The following is a 20,561-nucleotide window of genomic DNA, read 5'->3' as shown; positions in this document are numbered from 1 at the left end:
CCTACAGCTCGTTTAGGGGTTACCTGTTTGGGTAAAACAGTAACTGCAGGTTGTGATGGTTTTGTTGCTTGCATTTGCTTGTTATTTATTCTCTTGTGAGTACTTGGTGTACTCTGGGGAGCAATTACTGGGCTCTTGGGAGTGCTCTTTGGACTATTAGGTCTCTTAGGAGCACCTGTGGGCTCTTGGGCCTTACTGATGAATCAGTGTTTGACTTATTGTTATTACATCGATCATTAGTACCCTTGTTACCTGGTGACAGTGTCACTTTAGGAGTTTCAGGTAAGGAAATTGATGTGGGTACAGTTTTGGTGCATTTAGAAGAGGCATTAAGTGCCTGGTTTGCTGAATGATTGCTTATATTGCGCAAACCTGTAAATATATCCCCATTAACAGGACATTACCATTCTGGTATAAATATAATTTATTGAGTGTGTCACCAGACAATTTTCTCTGGATGATAATTTTAGTCATCCACTCAGCAGTTGGGTGATCCACCTCTTTACTGAAGGAATTTAACAGTGACTCAAGCTGAAAACTAAAGGCTTGTAAAGAGTCACCTGATTGTTCTGGTGGAGATAAATCTAGTAACTGGTGTACAAGGTATATAACAGTCTTCTCATTATTAGCACTTACTCTAGAAGGCTGGTGTGAGTAATTATGACCATTACTTGTGTTGCTCAAGGCTTCTTGCTTAGCCTCAGCTTTAATTACAGCTTCGGCTGCTGCTGCAGCCGAAGCTTTATCATTTTCTGGTTCAGATGCACTGATTATTGCAGCTTCACTAAGAGTTTCATCTGCAGCTTCACTTGTTTCTCTGGGTTCCTGTGAGGAGCTAGTTAATTCAATAGCCTCATGCATTGAATTTATAGAATCCAGGGAATATTGAGAAGAGCTGTCTGAAAATTAATCAGACTCTGTAAATTAATTATTACATGAAGTTGTATTAGATGAGATGGTAGAAAATGAAGGTTGAACTTCAGTTGTTGATCCTGTGTAGTGATCAGTATTGATTAGAAGACTCTCCTCATTTTGAGGTAGCTCATGTATTTCATCTGAGCTGGGTGCTTGCTTGGGTGTAGGTCTACTGCAAAAATGTTCTATCCACTCAGGAACATTTTGAGTCGCAAGCACTTTGTTATAGTGATATACCTTGTCTTGAATTATATCTTCATAGTCGGCAAGATCAGATTCTATCAGACGCAATTCGTCTGGGTCAGTATTACTGACAAGGAGCATGTTCCTATAAGACTCGATTATAACCTTTACATGGTCATATTTTTGGCTAGCCACGTTTGTGGAAATTTTTAGCCTGAAGACGTCAACTAAGTTAGTTCCTAAACAGACGTCAAATTTGTCAAGTAGTCTTGACAGGTGATTTTGAAGACTTTTCAAGATTCTTCCAGTTTTTTCTGGAGTAGCCATTCTGGCTGTAAGTTTGAGCCTTATAGGGCTTATATAGCTACTTGGACAGCTATGGTACTTGCTTCTTTATGCAGAGTAGGTATAATTATTGACAGCCTGATATTTTCTTGAGGCTGATTGTAATTTACCTCATTTAGAGGTTAGCTACCTACCTAATAATAAGCAACTAAGATTTGAGTGGTGCCTTTGTATCACTACAGGTGTTCCTTAGCTTAGCTCTTCAAAATCAGCCTTGGATGGGAATTGAACTTACAGTAACCCTCAAAGATGTACATAGAAATATGTAATAAAATATAATTACACAATAAATGGTTAATCCCACCCATTAAGGTCAGCACTACATAAATTAATATTGCACCAGCACTGTCTAACAGTACTAGTTAGGTAATAATCCTACCTATTAATGCAGCTAATGGTGTAGACTGAATTTGTACAAATCTTAGTACCATGTCAGTCTGAAATATCCTACCTCTGTTGGGTTGGCATAATAACTACAATAAATGTGGTGCAATAATGTGTAAATAGTGCTATGTTAGGCTATAATGGACAGTCTGCTGACAGCCGTAAATTGAAATATTTGTATAGCCCAATAATGGTTAACACATAATTGGTTTTAGTGATTAATTAATATATATATCCGGTTCGAAGAGGACCAAAATGTTGGATTTCTGGGGCTTGAACTCGTATATTAAATTGTTTGATTATTGTATTTAAATAAATCGAAGGACCACCCACTTTTGAGAAAAGAGGGAAAACGAATAATAGTGATTATTAGATTGGCACTAGAGAACCAGTGTCTATGGATAATAATTAAATGAATAATGACTTGAAAATAATGAATAGACTGTATTATTAATTAAAGTCAAAGCCTCAGATATCTACATTGGGGGGGTATTTCTGGAAGTTCATATATATCTAAGAACCAGTGTGGTTCGTCACTAGTTCATTGTTGAGTTAGTAACATAGTAAATCTAAACTAAAATAGATTCAAAGATATGCTACTTCAAATTATGAATATTAAAGATTATGAATTATTGAGCAGCAGTAGGAGCAAACACATTAATTACCAAATCACAATTTCTGGCAATAAATTATTCACTGTAAAGATCCTATATGAATTATATGGAAATCAGTAATAATCTTAGATAAATTTGTACGAAATAAATGTCTTAGCGGTAAGACGATTTCTGTAACGCCATTTCATCACTCGTCCACTTGGTCACAGGATCCCAATAAAGAAAGAACCCGAGATGAATATCACGAATGAAGAGAAATAACTTGTCGACTTATCGTATACACGCTGAAATCAGAGAAATTTAAGTAGCATTTGATTAGGCTACGAGTTATTTCAAGTATTCATGAAAACAGATATATGTGGAAAATCAACTAACGTTGTGTATTTGGTATCCATTCGTTATCATGAGAGACTACCCACAAATATACAATCTAGAATGATGCATCAAACGAGAATGGTATACTTAATATGAGCGTATCAAATACTAAGGTCTGCCGAAACCGCGTCGGCCAGTCCCAGGCGTCCACTGCTGTGTACGCGTAATTACGGGCCGTAGCTTCAATTGTTGACACGTTATTAATTGGCGGGGCGCTATAGAACACGTGTAGAAGCAATTGCCGACTATTGATCTAGTATCAACGTAATTCTTGTTGAAAAACTCCCCAGTCACTACCACTCGTCTCGCCGCTCTTATCGCCAGGGACGCCTCGTGTCTAATGGCGTCTTCGCCCTCCCTCAACCCGTCTCTCGCATTCACCACAGAAATTATTTTATCACGGATAATTCTTTTCCGCGTAATTATTGATGCAATACGCTAATGAGAACTGGGTTGCAATTATAGGACTTAAATATTATCATATTCTCTTTTAATGGTGTTAAACGAGAAATGGAGAAGATGTTTATTCTCTCCATAGCATTCGTATGTAATAGATAAAACTGCTACTTGATAATAATTTCAGTTAATAACTCTCGGATTTGGATTATCGGGAGTCATATTATCTGTAGGTAATTATTAGACGGAATACTGATAATTTTAGAGAACCACATTCAATTCTCTAACACATTGGTAATAAACGTGTCTAACTAGACATTATCTGACGCAATTTTGTTACTCGATTTCGTGAAAATTCTAGCACTAATGCGCAGATAAAATTGTTAATTTATGTTAACACGACCGTTAGTGAAATTAACAACTATTGTAGCTAGCATATAATGATGATGTATTATAATACAATAGTAGTTTGTTAGTGTTGGAAATTTCCAACACACACACACACACACACATATATATATATATATATATATATATATATATATATATATATATATATATATATATATATATATATATATATATATATATATATATATATATATATGTCGTACCTAGTAGCCAGAACGCACTTCTCAGCATAATATGCAAGGCCCGATTTGCCTAATAAGCCAAGTTTTCCTGAAATAATATATTTTCTCTAATTTTTTTCTTATGAAATGATAAAGCTACCCATTTCATTATGTATGAGGTCAATTTTTTTTTATTGGAGTTAAAATTAATGTAGATATATGACCGAACTTAACCAACCCTACCTAACCTAACCTAACCTATCCTTATAGGTTAGGTTCGGTTAGGTAGCCGAAAAAGTTAGATTAGGTTAGGTTAGGTAGGTTAGGTAGTCGAAAAAACATTAATTCATGAAAACTTGGCTTATTAGGCAAATCGGGCCTTGCATAGTAGGCTGAGAAGTGCGTTCTGGCTATTAGGTACGACATATATATATATATATATATATATATATATATATATATATATATATATATATATATATATATATATATATATATTGTTATGATAATCTCCTTCAAGAGAGATTTGGCCTGCTCTTTCTTATCATCATGTTACTTCAGTACATCTAAAACATCTAGATACTACAATCAGTTGTAGTACATATTTAGTGGAATACGTTTCTACCAGGCGTATTCGTACCCTACACTAGCTCTCCACCTCCTGCCCCCCCCCCCCCCTCGCTGTCGCCACTCTACCTTCGTCGATCACCAAACCACTACTTCCAGCCAGCACGCTTCCTATTAGTGAATCGTCGTCTGCACTTGACTTCAGAGCCATCTGCATAGCCGATGACTAAGCGTGCACAAGCCATTGGATTTAGAATATTCTGTGCTCTCAAAGCTGGTACACCTATCTAATATACGCTCTGTGTAATAGTGGATGTTTTCAGCCAGCCAATATGCTCAGCACCTTTTCATTCATTTTTTGTTTTGTTCATTGTAGAGTAACGTAACCACTGTTTTATTTTATATTATTTTTTTGACTTTGTAATCTTGTTTATTTGCACTGTACATTGCCAAGGGATTATCTTTGTTCATATTTGTTTTCGAGTTAATTAAAGTTTCATTGTTCATACGATTTGTTTTGCGTGTTTTTCCCTTACTTTACCACAGAAGGCAACAGTGACGCAGTCAACTTTTTTTTTTTTTTGTAAATGTGATTGGCATTGACACCAGCTATTGGGAGGACTGCCGAACACCTACATTTTTTTCCATCACATTTAATGGGGGCCTGTCCTAGGAGCCTCACTCAGGTATTGATACTAGAACATCAATTTGTGGTAAGTGTACTTGGCTTTGATACAGTTGCTTTTCAATATTTTCATAACTTTTAATATTTATATGGTGCTGTGTATTTTGTGCATACCGAGTGTAACATATTGTGAGTGTTGGATAACTTTGGATTACGTAGTGACTGGAGGCGTCAGTCACACTCTTAATTGGTCATTCATCCCTCAGTGTTATTACTCGTGTATTCCACCTTTCTCGTCCCCAGAATATTTCTCAATTAAGACAGATCATCATTTAGGTACCCTGGTACTTTGGTTTGTCTTCGGGCCACGCACCCTATTTTCTGCAATACGACCAAAGGAGGATAAAGAGGGCCATAGTTCCTCTAGCACGTATTACGCTGTTGAGTTGGGACCTCAACAGCAGTTCTTGTCAATAGTTGACACTCGCACCCCTACACGCCGGTCAGAGATGATGATATTTACTCAGGTAGGGAATTGGCTTTCTTTTTCAGAGCACAAAGAATGCTAATTCTGTAAGTATCATCTAATTAAGTAGGAAACCCCTTGCATCTGTCCTATAGAGACTCGGCAAGGTATCCCTACATTCTTGGACTAACTTTTCACTTTTGAAACAATTAAAAGTTTCATTTGTTTTTGAAACTATCAGTTTAATTTATTTAGTAGGATTTTCTTGTTCTTATTCTCTTACATTGAGTACCGGGTACAAGATTTCCTGCGATTTTGATTGACTAATTATTTAACATCTAATATTAACGTTAATTGTTTTTACATTAACAATTGAATTTCCACAGGATAGTTCCCAGTTGCCACGTCATCCTATTACTGACACTTATAATATCACAGGTATATTCGCGTTGTTTCGATTCAACACGCTGTGTTGTGCTATTCAAAATGTTTCGTCTCCCGGCATTTCGTAATGATCCAGCAAGTGAAGTAGGGAACTTAATTCGTGCCAAGAGGACAGAATTACAATCTCTAGCACATGAGTATTAACTAGATGTTCTCCATGGAGCCAAAAGAAGTGACTTGCACAATATTATCCTGGACCACCTCTTAGATGAAGGAATTATAGACTCTGATTCTCACGAAAACTATTCTATTACAGATCGGCAAGCTCTGGCAGGTATGAAGTTAAAGCTCGAACTAGCGAAAGTAGAGCGTGAACAACAAAAAGAAGCTTTACAACAACAGAATGGAGCTCTACAGATACAGGAACGAGAGGCTGCCCTAAAGCGTGACCATCTGAAAGAACAAGCTGCCTTTGAGAAGGAAGCTCTACAAAGGAAGGAACAGGAGGCTGCCCTACAACGTGAACGTGAGAGGGAACAGCTTGAAGCAAGAAAACGTCACCTGGAGATGCAACGTGAGCACGATAAGAAGCAAGCTGAGAGTGTTCTAGAATACCGTCGACAAGAACTCAACTTGGAAACTTCACACCACACACAGCGCCAACTAACTACAGCTAGTCTTCCAGTAAGCTTCAATGTCTCCCAGGCAAGTAAGTTATTGCCACCATTCGTTGAGACAGAGATAGATGTGTTTTTTACTACTTTTGAGGCCCTAGCTAAAAAACGTAGCTGGCCTGAAAATCAATGGTCTACACTTCTCAGAGTGCATCTCACCGGCAGAGCTGCGGTTACTCTAAGTACCTTAGCGTCTGAGAATGACTACCAGACCCTAAAGCAAGCAGTTTTAGACGCCTACCTTCTCTCCACCGAAAGCTACAGACGAAAATTTTGTGATTATCTAAAGGCAAGTACCACCACCTATTTAGAAATTGCCAATACTAAAAAAAGATATTTCATGAAATGTCTGGAAGCAGCCCATGTCTCTACATTTTCAGAACTCGTCAAGCTCATTCTAGTTGAGAAATTCTTTAGACGTGCTCCCCCTTCCATCCATCTATACTTAGCAGACAAAGAGGAAACCGACCTCATCAGATGTGCGAAGTCGGCTGACACCTACAGTCTTATACACCGGTTAACACCTGACACACCTTCCAGTAAGAAGTCTTGGTCTAGTTACGACCAAGACTTAGATTAAGATTACGACAAGATTAAGTGAGTACCGATCAAGCGAGCTCCCAATTGTATTGTAGGTATTGCAAGCTCTATGGACATACCATAGATAAATGTGGAAAAAATCCAATACAACGGCTATAGTGAAACTCCTAAACCCAAACCGGTTCCTCCTAAGTCCGGTAAGCCTGTGATGAATGTTAGTGTTCCTGTTAATGATCTTTCTCTCTTCAGCAAACACCTGTACCCTGGAACTGTCTCTGCCAACAGTGCAGATTCGGAGGGACGTTTCAAATTGAAGATCTTGAGGGACACAGCAGCTCTTCAGTCAATAATATTGAAATCGGCTGTGCATATCACCTACACCGGGGAAACAGTCCTTATCACTGACCTCACTGCTACCACTCCGTATCCACTCGCCAGAGTCCACCTGGATTGTCCTTTCGTGACCGGTGGAGTCCAAGTCGCCATCAGGGAAAAGCCTTTTCCCATGTCAGGGGTACAACTTCTCCTGGGCAACGACTTGGCCGAAGATCTTCAACCTTCCAACTTGATCATCATGGACAAACCCCAGGTATGTGACTCTGTAGTGGAAACCCCATCTTGAAGTATGTTCCAGCAGAGGTCCAAGAAAGTGATGAAGACTCTTCTCCGGTTTTGGTGACAACCCGTGCGCAAGCGGCACGCCCACCAACAACTGAATTTGCTTCAACAGCTGTCCCTCAAGACCATCAGAATCTACCACCGAATCTTACTATGTTGGAGTTCCGTAAGCTACAGAGGGAGGATCCTTCATTAACACCATTATTCTTCCAGGCCGAGACTCTATCTGACAGTATTCCTGGGTTCTTCCTAGAGAATCATTTGCTCTACCGCAGGTACCGACTCAGTAAACTAACGAAGGCTGACGATTGGGCTAATGTCGACCAACTAGTAGTTCCCACCAGCCTACGGCCCGATATTCTACACCTGGCCTACAGAGCGCTTTCTTACTACGGTTTTAATAAAACCTATCACGGAATCAGACAAGACTACTACTGGCCAGGTATGGTTAAAGATGTGAAAAGTTATGTACAACAGTGTCATACATGTCAGATGGCAGGAAAACCTAACATCCTGATTCCTAAGGCTCCTTTAATTCCTATTCCGGTGCCTTCGGAACCTTTTCACAGACTCATCATAGACTGTGTTGGTCCTTTACCCCGGACCAGTTCTGGCAACGCTTATATACTAATCATCTTGTGTCCAACCATCAGATTCCCCATAGCAGTTCCTGTAAAGAACATTACGGCTGCTACGGTGGTGAAACAACTATTGAAGATCTTTACCCAATATGGATTTCCTCGGGAGATTCAAAGTGACTGTGGCACCAACTTCACCAGTAATCTCTTCAAGAAGACACTGGACGAATTCAACATCACTCAGGTAGTGTCCAGCCCCTATAATCCTGCTTCACAGGGTTCTCTTGAATGTAGTCACCTAACGATAAAATCACTCCTCAAGAAATTTTGCAATGAAACCATGAAAGACTGGGATAAACAACTTGACATCATCATGTACATTTTCAGAAGTCTCCCAAATCTCTCGGAGTGTCTCCTTATTTGATGCTCTACGGACGTAAGTGCCGTACTCCCCTTAAAGCTTTTAAAGACTCTCTACATAATGCCACCTTTAGTGACCCTCAGCATGTGCCCTAGTTTCTTCAAAACTTAAAGCACATTCTAGAGAGAGTACGTAAATTTGCTAATGATAATTTATTGAAAGCTCAAGATAGGATGAAGACTCATTTTGACAAACGTAGCAAAATCAGGAAATTTAAAACAGGAGACTTCGTGTTGGCATATTTTCCGATCCATGATTCTCCATTGCAAAATAAGTTTTCAGGACTCTACCGCATCAAGGAGTGCAGAAACAACCACAACTACGTTCTTGAGACTCCAGATACGCGGCGGAGGACCCAGTTGTGTCACGTCAATCTTTTGAAGGAGTATAAAGGTATTCCTCTCACTCTGGTAATATCACTCTCCACTTTTAAAGATCCATGCCTCCACAGTGAGACCTTCCCTGCCTCTCCTCCTGAAAGCACTAACTCTGAGTCAGTGCCTTCCAACTCGGAAATCCTTACAGATCTTCCTAATTTACAGGACTGTAACAGTGCTCCTCTCATTAAAGTTCTTCAAGAACATCGGAAGTTGTTCAGCGATGATCCCTAGGAGTGTAATGTGGTTCAGCACGACATTCAGCTGCTTCCTGATACCCGGCCGATTCGTCAACACTTCCACCGTATCAGCCCGTACAAAAAGGAAGTTATGCGTGCAAAAGTACAGTACCTTCTGGAATCATGGGCTGGCCACCCCTTGTGAGTCCCCTTGGGCCTCACCCTGCATCTTGGTGCCGAAACCGCACGGTAAAGTACGCCTTTGTACCGATTATAGGAAACTGAACCTTGTGACCGTCAAGGATGCTTACCCTTTACCTCATATTGATGATATCCTTGCTGCAGTAGGTAATACAAATTATTTGTCCCAAATTGATTTGTTAAAGGGCTATTACCAAATCAGCCTGATAGAGATAACTAAGGAAATATCTGCCTTCACCACTCCTTTTGCCCAGTACCGATATGAACGCCTTCCTTTTGGACTGTGTAATGCCCCGGCCACCTTCCAGAGAGCTGTCAACCGCGTCATCTACGGCCTAGATCACACCTACGCCTACTTGGATGACATCGTTGTGGAAACCAACACCTGGAGCGAACATCTGCTCCAGCTGCAACGATTGTTCTCCAAGCTCATGACAGCTGGCCTTACCATCAACTTGGGCAAGTTCACCTTAGCCAAAGGTAAAGTGCGTTATCTTGGTCATGTGATAGGGAGTGGCAGCATAGCTCCTTTAACAATTCACACTCAAGCCATTCAGCATTACCCACAACCTACAACCAGGAAGCAGCTCCTACGCTTCTTTGGCCTTGCATCTTACTATCGTAGGTTTGTGAAAATTTTTAGTACAGTAGCGACATCATTGATTAATCTAACCAGCCCCAAGCAACGGTATTATTGGACCATTCAACAGACCGTTGCCTTTGAACAACTTAAATCTCTGCTATGTTCTGATCCCATTCTCACCTCTGCAGATATCACGAAGTCCTTCATCATCAATGTCGACGCAAGTGGCAACGGCATCGGGGGCGTCCTAATCCAACAACGTGGCGAAGAGGTTCTTCCTGTCAGCTACTACAGCTACAAGTTGAAGACCCATCAAAAGAACTATAGCACCATAGAAAAGGAACTCCTCCATCGTCCTGAATCTGCAACATTTCGAACCTTACCTACAGGGAAATCGGCCTATTACCATCTACTCGGACCACAATCCCCCTGTGGTTCCTACAACAGGCCCAATTCAGCAATCAACTTCTTCTACGCTGGGCTCTGTACTTGCAGAATTTTAATCTGGAGATCTTCTTCATCAAGGGTTCGGACAACATCATAGCCGACGCCCTCCCCAGAGTCTACGAGGTAGACAGCTACTCCTACCTCTCTACCATCTTCTGAAGTAACTTAACCTGTACGAGCAGGCTTCAGAGAAGAGCTGTTATGATAATCTCCTTCAAGAGAGATTTGGCCTGCTCTTTCCTATTATCATGTTACTTCAGTACATCTACAACATCTTGATACTACAATCAAGTGTAGTACATATTTAGTGGAATACGTTTCAACCAGGCGTATACGTACCCTACACTCGCTCTCCACCTCCTCCTCTCTCGCTGTCGCCACTCCACCTTCGTCGATCACCAAACCACCACTTCCAGCCAGCACGCTTCCTATTGGTGAATCGTCGTCTGCACTTGACTTCAGCGCCATCTGCATAGCCAATGACTAAGCGTGCACAAGCCATTGGATTTAAAATATTCTGTGCTCTCAAAGCTGGTACACCTATCTAATATATGCTTTGTGCAATAGTGGATGTTTTCAGCCAGTCAGTATTCTCAGCACCTTTCAATTCATTTTTTATCTTGTTCATTGTAGAGTAACGTAACCACTGTTTTATTTTTTATTATTTTTTGACTTTGTAATCTTGTTTATTTGCACTGTACATAGCTAAGGGATTATCTTTGTTCATATTTGTTTTCAAGTTAATTAAAGTTTCATTGTTCATACGATTTGTTTTGCGTGTTTTTCCCTTACTTTACCACAGGAGGCAACAGCCACGCAGTCAGTTTTTTTTGTAAATGTGATTGGCATTGACACCAGCCATTGGGAGGACTGCCAAGCACCTACACTTTTCTTTTCCATCACAATATATATATATATATATATATATATATATATATATATATAATTATATATATATATATAATTATAAATATATATATATGTCGTACCTAACAGCCAGAACGCACTTCTCAGCCTACTATTCAAGGCCCGATTTGCCTAATAAGCCAAGTTTTCATGAATTAATGTTTTTTCGTCTACCTAACCTAACCTAGCTTTTTTTGGCTACCTAACCTAACCTTACCTATAAATATAGGTTAGGTTAGGTTAGGTAGGGTTGGTTAGGTTCGGTCATATATCTACGTTAATTTTAACTCCAATAAAAAAAAATTGACCTCATACATAGAGAAAAGGGTTGCTTTATCATTTCATAAGAAAAAAATTATAGTAAATATATTAATTCAGGAAAACTTGGCTTATTAGGCAAATCGGGCCTTGAATAGTAGGCTGAGAAGTGAGTTCTGGCTACTAGGTACGACATATATAAATATATATATATATATGTCGTACCTAGTAGCCAGAACTCACTTCTCAGCCTACTATTCAAGGCCCGATTTGCCTAATAAGCCAAGTTTTCCTGAATTAATATATTTACTATAATTTTTTTCTTATGAAATGATAAAGCAACCCTTTTCTCTATGTATGAGGTCAATTTTTTTTTATTGGAGTTAAAATTAACGTAGATATATGACCGAACCTAACCAACCCTACCTAACCTAACCTAACCTATCATTTATAGGTTAGGTTAGGTAGCCGAAAAAGTTAGGTTAGGTTAGGTAGGTTAGGTAGTCGAAAAACAATTAATTCATGAAAACTTGGCTTATTAGGCAAATTGGGCCTTGCATATTAGGCTGAGAAGTGAGTTCTGGCTACTAGGTACGACATATATATATATATATATATATAAAGTACATAGATATGGCGTCGACCAAGGTGACGAGGCGTTTGACATGTCATCTTCAATCTGGTGCTCCCAGGAATCACATAAGATAAGCCCTGTTGATATGAAAGGCAACAGTTTGCAAACAGGAAACCTAGGGGAGAACCCATGGCACCCTTCTTGAACCCAGATGGGTACATGTGACGGTAACGCGTTGGTGTTCGGCTGTTTCAAAAGCTAGGGGTATGGCCTCGTCACATAAAGAAAAAAAAAAGAAAAAAGCTGGAACTTTTGTCTGTGGTAAGGTAATGGGAAGACACACAAAACACAAGTAAATTTAACAATGAAATTTTAATTACGTTAGAAAAACAAAACATGAATAAAATTGGACATAAAAATTGTAACAGATAAATCAAACAAAATAATAAGAATAATCACTGGCAAATGAAAAGTTATGTTAAGACAAGTGAATAATAGCAAAGTAAATTACATTAGTGCAGGAATATTGGCTTCAAGCTGCCACCTCCCTTAGTACACGTAAGCCAAGGCTTAGTCTACCAATGAGACGTGTTAACTTGTGTGGAGCACGATATATTCTGTCTTCCCTAGGTCGCGGAGGCCCAGACATCAGCTCGTGTGGCGGGTGGTGGGGCAGGTGCGACGGGCACCAGCCAATCAGCGACAGGCAGGCGATGGACAAGCAGTTTGCCAGTTTAACGGTGGCGGAGGCGAGCAGGGGCGCCGGTGCTGGATACGTTTTGCTCTATTGGCAAAACTTGTTGCTGTACTTGTTGGATATATCTTCTATATTAGTTGTTACTGGGACGTAGTTTGGAGGGAAGAGCAGGCTCAATCTCTCTTGAAAGAGATTATCGTCACAACTCTCCCCCGAAGCCTGCGGTTCTGGAAGAAGTACGTCGTTATGTGGTGGAGTAATAGGTGGAGTCGCTTCTACTTCATAAACTCTGGAGAGGGCATCGGCTATGATGTTGTCAGAACCCTTGATATAGCGGATCTCCAGGTTGAAATCTTGTAAATACAAAGCCCATCGTAGAAGACGCTGGTTAGTGAATTGGGCTTGATGTAGGAAGCGGAGAGGGTTGTGGTCTGAGAAGATGGTGGTAGACCTGGCACCTTGTAGGTACGGAGCGAAGTGCTGGAGCTTCAGGATGATGAAGAGTAGCTCCTTGCCAATTGTTCCGTAGTTCCTTGTAGCAGTAGTCGCTGACAGGTGTATTCTCCTCGCCTCGTTGCTGCATCATGACACCACCAACGCCGGTACCACTGGCGTCGACATGGAGGATGAAGGGCTTATCTGACGAGGTGAGAGTGGAATTAGAATATGGCAAAGGAGCACTATTATGGTCCTGAAAATGGTTGGGAATATCAGTATGGATTTTTTAATTAGAAAGCGCCGACTCCTTGTCAGTGCTTTCGGGAGAAGAAGCAGGGAAGGTCTCACTGTGGATGTATGGTTCTGTAAAAGCAGAGTAGTTTAACATGACAGTAGGAGGAGTACCGTTATACAGCTTCAGGAGGTTGACGTGGCACAGCTGGGTCTTCCGCCGCCTATCTGGAGTCTCTAGAACGTAGTTATGGTTGTTTCTGCACTCCTTGATGCGGTAGGGTCCTGAAAACCTGTTTTGTAAAGGAGAACCTGGGATAGGGAAATAAGCAAGGACGAAGTCTCCCGGCTTAAATTTTCTTACTTTGCTGGTCTGGTCGTAATGAGTCTTCATCCTCTCCTGTGCTTTCAATAGATTATCATGGGCAAAACTGTGGACTCTCTCTAGAATGTGTTGAAGGTTTTGAGGAAACTGGGGCACATTCTGATGCTCACTGAAGGTGGCATCTCGTAGAGAGTCTTTGAAAGCCTTGAGGGGAGTACGGCACTTACGGCCGTAGAGCATCTCATAAGGAGATACTCCTAGGGACTCATTGGGAAGACTTCTATAAATGTGCATTATCAGATCTATTTGCTTATCCCAATCCTTAGAGGTTTCACTACAAAACTTTTTCAGGAGTGCTTTGATAGTCTGATGACTACGCTCAAGAGAACCCTGTGAAGCAGGATGATAGGGGCTGGACAATACCTGTTTGATGTTGAACTCCTCCAGTGTCCTTTTGAAGAGATCACTGGTGAAGTTGGTACCACAGTCGCTCTGAATTTCCCTGGGAAATCCATACTGGGTGAAGATCTTCAATAAGTGCTTCACAACCGTATCAGCTGTAATGTTCTTCACTGGAACTGCTATGGGAAATCTGGTGGTAGGACACAGGATGGTTAAGATATAGGCGTTACCTGAACTGGTCCGAGGTAAAGGACCAACACAGTCTATAATAAGTCTGTGGAAAGGTTCCGCAGGCACCTGTATGGGAATCAGTGGCGCTCTGGGAATAGAGATGTTCGGTTTACCTGCCATCTGACATGTATGACACTGTTTTACGTACTGTTTGACGCTATTTACCATACCTGGCCAGTAGTAGTCTTGCCGAATTCCATGGTAAGTCTTGTTGAATCCGTAGTGGGAGAGTGCTCCGTGGGCCAGGTGTAGAATAGTGGGCCGCAGGCTGGCAGGAATCACAAGTTGTTCGATGTTGGCCCAATCGTCCTCCTCCTTCAGTTTACTGGGTCTATATCTGCGGTAGAGCAAGTCGTTCTCTAGGAAGAGCCCAGGAATACTGTCGGGTTGAGTCTCAGCCTGGAAAAATAATGGTGTTAAGGTAAGATCTTCCCTCTGTAACTTACGGAACTCCAACTTGGTCAGATTCGGGGGTAGTTTCTGAGGGTCTTGAGGGACAGCGGTAGCAGTAGAGTCAGCTGGCTGTGGTCGTGCGGCTTGTGCACGGGTGGTCACTAGAACCGGAGGAGAAACTTCATCACTCTCTTGAACCTTTGCTGGAACATACTCGAATATAGGGTTATCTGGCACAGAGGTACACACCTGGGGTTTGTCCATGACGATCAGGTTGGTCGGTTGCAGGTCTTCTGCCAAGTCGTTGCCCAGGAGAAGTTGCACTCCAGGCATGGGAAAAGGCTTTTCCCTGACGGCGACTTGAACTTCTCCGTTCACGAAGGGACAATCCAGGTGGACTCTGGCGAGAGGATAAGGAGTGGTAGCAGTGAGGTCAGTGATGAAGACAGTTTCTCCGGTGTAGGCGATGTTGGGCACAGCCGACTTCAAGATGATCGATTGAAGAGCCGCTGTGTCCCTCAAGATCTTCAATTTGAAACGTCCCTCCGGATTTGAACCGTTGGCAGAGACAGTTCCAGTATACAGGTGGTTACTGAAAAGAGAAAGATCATTAACATGAACACCAACATTCATCACAGGCTTACCGGACTTAGGAGGAGTTGGTTTGGGTTTTTGCGTGTCAGTGGTTCCTTTGTATTGAGACTTACCACACTTATCTATGGTATGTCCATAGAGTCTACAATACTTGCAGTACAATTGCGAGCCAGCTTGATCGGTACTCACTTTCTCGTAACTGTACCACGACTTCTTACTGGAGGATGGTTCTTGTGTCAGCCGGTGGATGAGGCTGTAAGTGTCAGCCGACTTAGCACACTTCAGGTAGTCGGTTTCTTCTTTATCTGCTAAATATAGACGGACAGGAGGCGGCACACGCCTCAAGAATTCTTCAACTAGCATCAGGTTGACGAGTTCTGTAAAAGTAGAGACATGTGCTGCTTCCAGCCATTTCATAAAATATCTCCGTTTTGTGTTAGCAAAATCGAGAAAGGTAGTGGTACTTGCCTTCAGGTGGTCACGGAATTTCCTTCGATAACTTTCGGTGCAGAGAAGGTAGACGTCCAACACTGCTTGTTTCAGAGTCTGGTAGTCATTCTCAGACGCCAAAGTACTGAGTGTGACTGCAGCTCTACCTGTAAGATGTACTCTGAGAAGTGTGGCCCATTAGTCGGCAGGCCAACTGAGTTGATTAGCAAGGGTTTCAAAGGTGGTAAAAAACACGTCAACTTCTGCTTCTACAAATGATGGCATTAACTTACTTGCATGTGATATATTAAAACTGATGGGAAGATTGGCAGTAGCTTGCTGGCGTTGAGCGAGGTGTGAAGTTTCCAACGCGAATTCTCGTTGACGACATTCCATAGCTAGAGTTGCTTGTTGCTTGTCATGTTCGTGTTGCATCTCCAACTCGCGTCGTTTTGTTTCAAGCTGTACTCGTTCACGTTCACGGAGTAAGGCAATCTCACGTTCTTGTTCTTCCTTCCTCAAGGCAGCCTCACGTTCTTGTTCTTCCCTCCTCAAGGCAGCCTCACGTTCTTGTTCTTCCCTTCGTATGGCAGCTGCTTCTCTTTGCTGCTCACGTTCAATCTTGGCCAGCTCTAGTTTGAGTTTCATCGTTGCCAAATCAGTTTTATCTGCAATATAGTAAGTTTCATGAGTTTCAGAGTCTATCTTACCTTGCTCTAAGAAGTGATCCAGTAACAGGTTGTGTATGTCATTTTTGTTGGCTTGGTAGGGAACTTCTAGTTGATACTCATGTGCAAGAGTTTGTAATTCAGTCCTCTTGGCACGACTTAAAGTCCCTATTACACCTGCTGGATCTGCACGGAAAGCTTGGAGACGAAACATTGTGAAATTAGCAAATAAATGCACAACAAATATACTGTTGTGATATAGTGAATGTCAGAAACAGGACAACGTGGCAACTGGTACCTATCCTTTGGAATCTTTAACAATTAAAGTTAAGTACTAGATGTTAAATGATTAATTTAAATCAAGGTCGCAGGAAATCTTGTACCCGGTACTCATGTAAGAGGATAAGGGCAAGAAAATCCTACTAAACAAGTGAAACTGAGTTTCTAAAACAAATGAAACAGTTAATTGCCTCAAAAGTAAAATTGGTAGTCCAAGGATGTAGGCATACCTTGCCGAGTCTCTATAGGACATAAGCAAGTTTTCCCACTGAAATTAATATGATACTTACAGAATATAGCGAACTTTTGTGCTCTGAAAAAGAAAGCTAATTCCCTACCAATATGTATGTATCATCATCTCTGACTGACGTGTAGGGGTGCGAGGTGTCAACTGGTGACGAGAACTGCTGCTGAGGTCCCAATTCAGCAACTAAAGTTCGTGCTAGAGGAACTATGGCCCTCTTTATCCGCCTACAGTCAGATTGCAGAAGATTAGGTGCACTTGACCCGGGGGAAGACCACAGTACCAGGGTACCAATATGATGATCTGCCGAAAATATGAGAAATATCCAAGGGACAAAAGATGGTAAACACGAGTAATAACACGGAGGGAGAGATGACCAATTAAGAGTATGACTGAGGCCTACAGTCACCACGTAATCCAAAGTTGTCTCACCTTCACCATATGCTACTCTCGGAATGCACAATACACACAGCACCATATAAAAATGAAATTGAATATGAAAAATAGTAAAAGCTACGTTACCAAAGCCAAATACGCTTACCATAAATTACTACTTGGCACCAGTACTTGAGTGAAGCTCCTAGGGCAGGCCCCCATTTTATGTGACGGTAACGCGTTGGTGTTCGGCTGTTTCAAAAGCTAGGGGTATGGCCTCGTCACATAAAGGAAAAAAAAGAGAAAAGCTGGAACTTTCGTCTGTGGTAAGGTAATGGGAAGACACACAAAACACAAGTAAATTTAACAATGAAATTTTAATTACGTTAGAAAAGCAAGACATGAATAAAATTGGGCATAAAAATTGTAACAGGTAAATCAATAAACAAAATAATAAGAATAATCACTGGCAAATGAAAAGTTACGTTAAAACAAGTGAGTAATAGCAAAGTAAATATAGTAAAGGAAATAATGATGCAGGAATATTGGCTTCAAGCTGCCACCTCCCTTAGTACACGTAAGCCAAGGCTTAGTCTACCAATGAGACGTGTTAACTTGTGTGGAGCACGATATATTCTGCCTTCCCTAGGTCGCGGTGGCCCAGACATCAGCTCGTGTGGCGTGTGGTGGGGCAGGTGCGACGGGCACCAGCCAATCAGCGACAGGCAGGCGATGGACAAGTAGTTTGCCGGTTCATGGTGGCGGAGGCGAGCAGGTGTGCCGGTGTTGGATACGTTTTGCACTCTGGGCAAAACTTGCTGTTGTACTTGTTGGATATATCTTCTATATTAGTTGTTACTGGGACGTAGTTTGGAGGGAAGAGCAGGCTCAATCTCTCTTGAAAGAGATTATCGTCACAATATGAAAGGCATGAAGGCCTGTTGATATGAAAGGCAACAGTTTGCAAGCAGGAAACCTAGGGGAGAACCCATGGCACCCTTCTTGAACCCAGATGGGTACATGTATAAGCAAGTAGATGGGGTTGCCATGGGTTCTCCCCTAGGTGTCCTCTTTGCGAACTTCTATATGGGTACCATCGAACAGAAGGTCTTAGTTGACATGAATTTGAAACCTGCCATATACTACAGGTATGTTGACGAAATTTTTACACAGGTACCTGATGTCAGACGTCTGCAGGAGCTGAAGGAGGCATTCAAGCGGAAGTCTGTGTTGCGTTTCACTTGCGAGATGGAGAAGGATGGGATGCTACCCTTTTTAGATGTAACAGTCATGGAAAGCAGTGGAGGTTTCCACACTGCAGTCTACACTAAGGAAACAAACATAGGAATGTGCCTCAATGCCAATAATGACTGCCCAGACAGGTACAAGAGGAGTGTTGTTAACGCTTATGTCGACCATGCTCTCAGCCACAGCTCAGGATGGAAGCAAGTCGATGAAGAACACTGTAGGGTAAGGCAGGTCCTAGTCAACAACGTCTTCTCCGATGGTTTCGTTGAAGACATCATAAAAAAGGAAGGTGAAACGCCATGCAACCTCTGAAGAGAACACTAAGACAACACCTGTACCCCTTATAACGCTATTTTACAGGAACTTCTTTTCCACAGCTCATAAAACGGAGGAAAGGGTCCTGAAAGATATTGTTAATAGGAACGTTATCCCTACAGAAAAAACTCAGAAGATACGATTCACGATTTACTATAAAATCCCCCCAAAACGGCCAACCTACTCATCAAAGACTCTCCAGACACCAAGCAGAACGCTTTAAATGAGACCCACGTCGTCTATGCCTTTAAATACCCACTTGGGAACTTTAAGCCCCAAATAACTCAGAATATAGGCAAGATAACAACATCTCTTTCCAGGCGATTAACAATGCATAAACAACAGGGCTCCATTAAGGAACATATTATCTCTTCCCACAACCAGACCATCACCAGAGACGTCTTAACAAACAACACAGAAATCATCGATAGATACAGCGATAGCAAGCGGCTTGACATCTGCGAGGCACTACACATCAAGAAGTCAACACTAGCAATCAACAGCAATTAATGCACAACTATATTCTACCCACTTCAAAACTCCGTACCAATATAGAAGCATCAAGAGGAAATATGGGCCAATAGGCCCTGTGCAGTTACTTCCTTTCTTCCCTTTCATCTATACCCATTGAACCGTGTTCTGTCTTGTGTTTAAAGTTTGTTCACCTCATCCAAAACTGTTGTAACATAACACCTCACTCATGCTATATATATATATATATATATATATATATATATATATATATATATATATATATATATATATATATATATATATATATATATATATATATATATATATATATATATATATATATATATATATATATATATATATATATATTGGTGTATATTGGTGTATACTGGCAGCAGGTTTTCTTTCAAACATGTTTCATTGAATATGACCGCATATTCTGTATTTATTATTTTCTGGTTTAGGGCTTCTATCCCTCTAACTATTTTCTTAGCATCAGGGCTTAATTGGAATAGGAGTTCTCCAAAACTCATTTTCGTACTTTTAAGGTGAAGAAAAGAAGTGATTTACTATAGAGTGTATTACACTTATTTGTATAATTTGCACGACGTTTCGAACCTCCATGGTTCATTCTCACTTGAGAATGAACCATGGAGGTTCGAAACGTCGTGCAAATTATACAAATAAGTGTAATACACTCTATAGTAAATCACTTCTTTTCTTCACCTTAAAAGTACGAAAATGAGTTTTGGAGAACTCCTATTCCAATTAAGCCCTGATGCTAAGAAAATAGTTAGAGGGATAGAAGCCCTAAACCAGAAAATAATAAATACAGAATATGCGGTCATATTCAATGAAACATATATATATATATATATATATATATATATATATATATATATATATATATATATATATATATATATATATAGCATGAGTGAGGTGTTATGTAACAACAGTTTTGGATGAGGTGAACAAACTTTAAACACAAGACAGAACACATATATAACATATATATATATATATATATATATAT

General features: G+C 40.8%; 1 protein-coding gene across 1 annotated transcript in view; it reads left to right on the top strand.

Moving 5' to 3' along the window:
* The first annotated feature begins 4,573 nt into the window (after positions 1-4,573).
* LOC138368538 (protein enabled homolog) overlaps positions 4,574-20,561 on the top strand; it is a 41,458-nt gene continuing 25,470 nt past the window's right edge. The window contains exons 1-2 of the mRNA XM_069331063.1: positions 4,574-4,628; positions 6,143-6,400. Of these exons, the coding sequence (XP_069187164.1) occupies positions 4,574-4,628; positions 6,143-6,400 (313 nt within the window). The remainder of the gene's footprint in view (positions 4,629-6,142; positions 6,401-20,561) is intronic.

This window comes from Procambarus clarkii, chromosome 25 (genome assembly GCF_040958095.1).
Source record: "Procambarus clarkii isolate CNS0578487 chromosome 25, FALCON_Pclarkii_2.0, whole genome shotgun sequence".
Taxonomy (NCBI): domain Eukaryota; kingdom Metazoa; phylum Arthropoda; class Malacostraca; order Decapoda; family Cambaridae; genus Procambarus; species Procambarus clarkii.
Note: the sequence above shows the minus strand (reverse complement) of the source record. Positions and strands in the feature narration are given on the sequence as shown.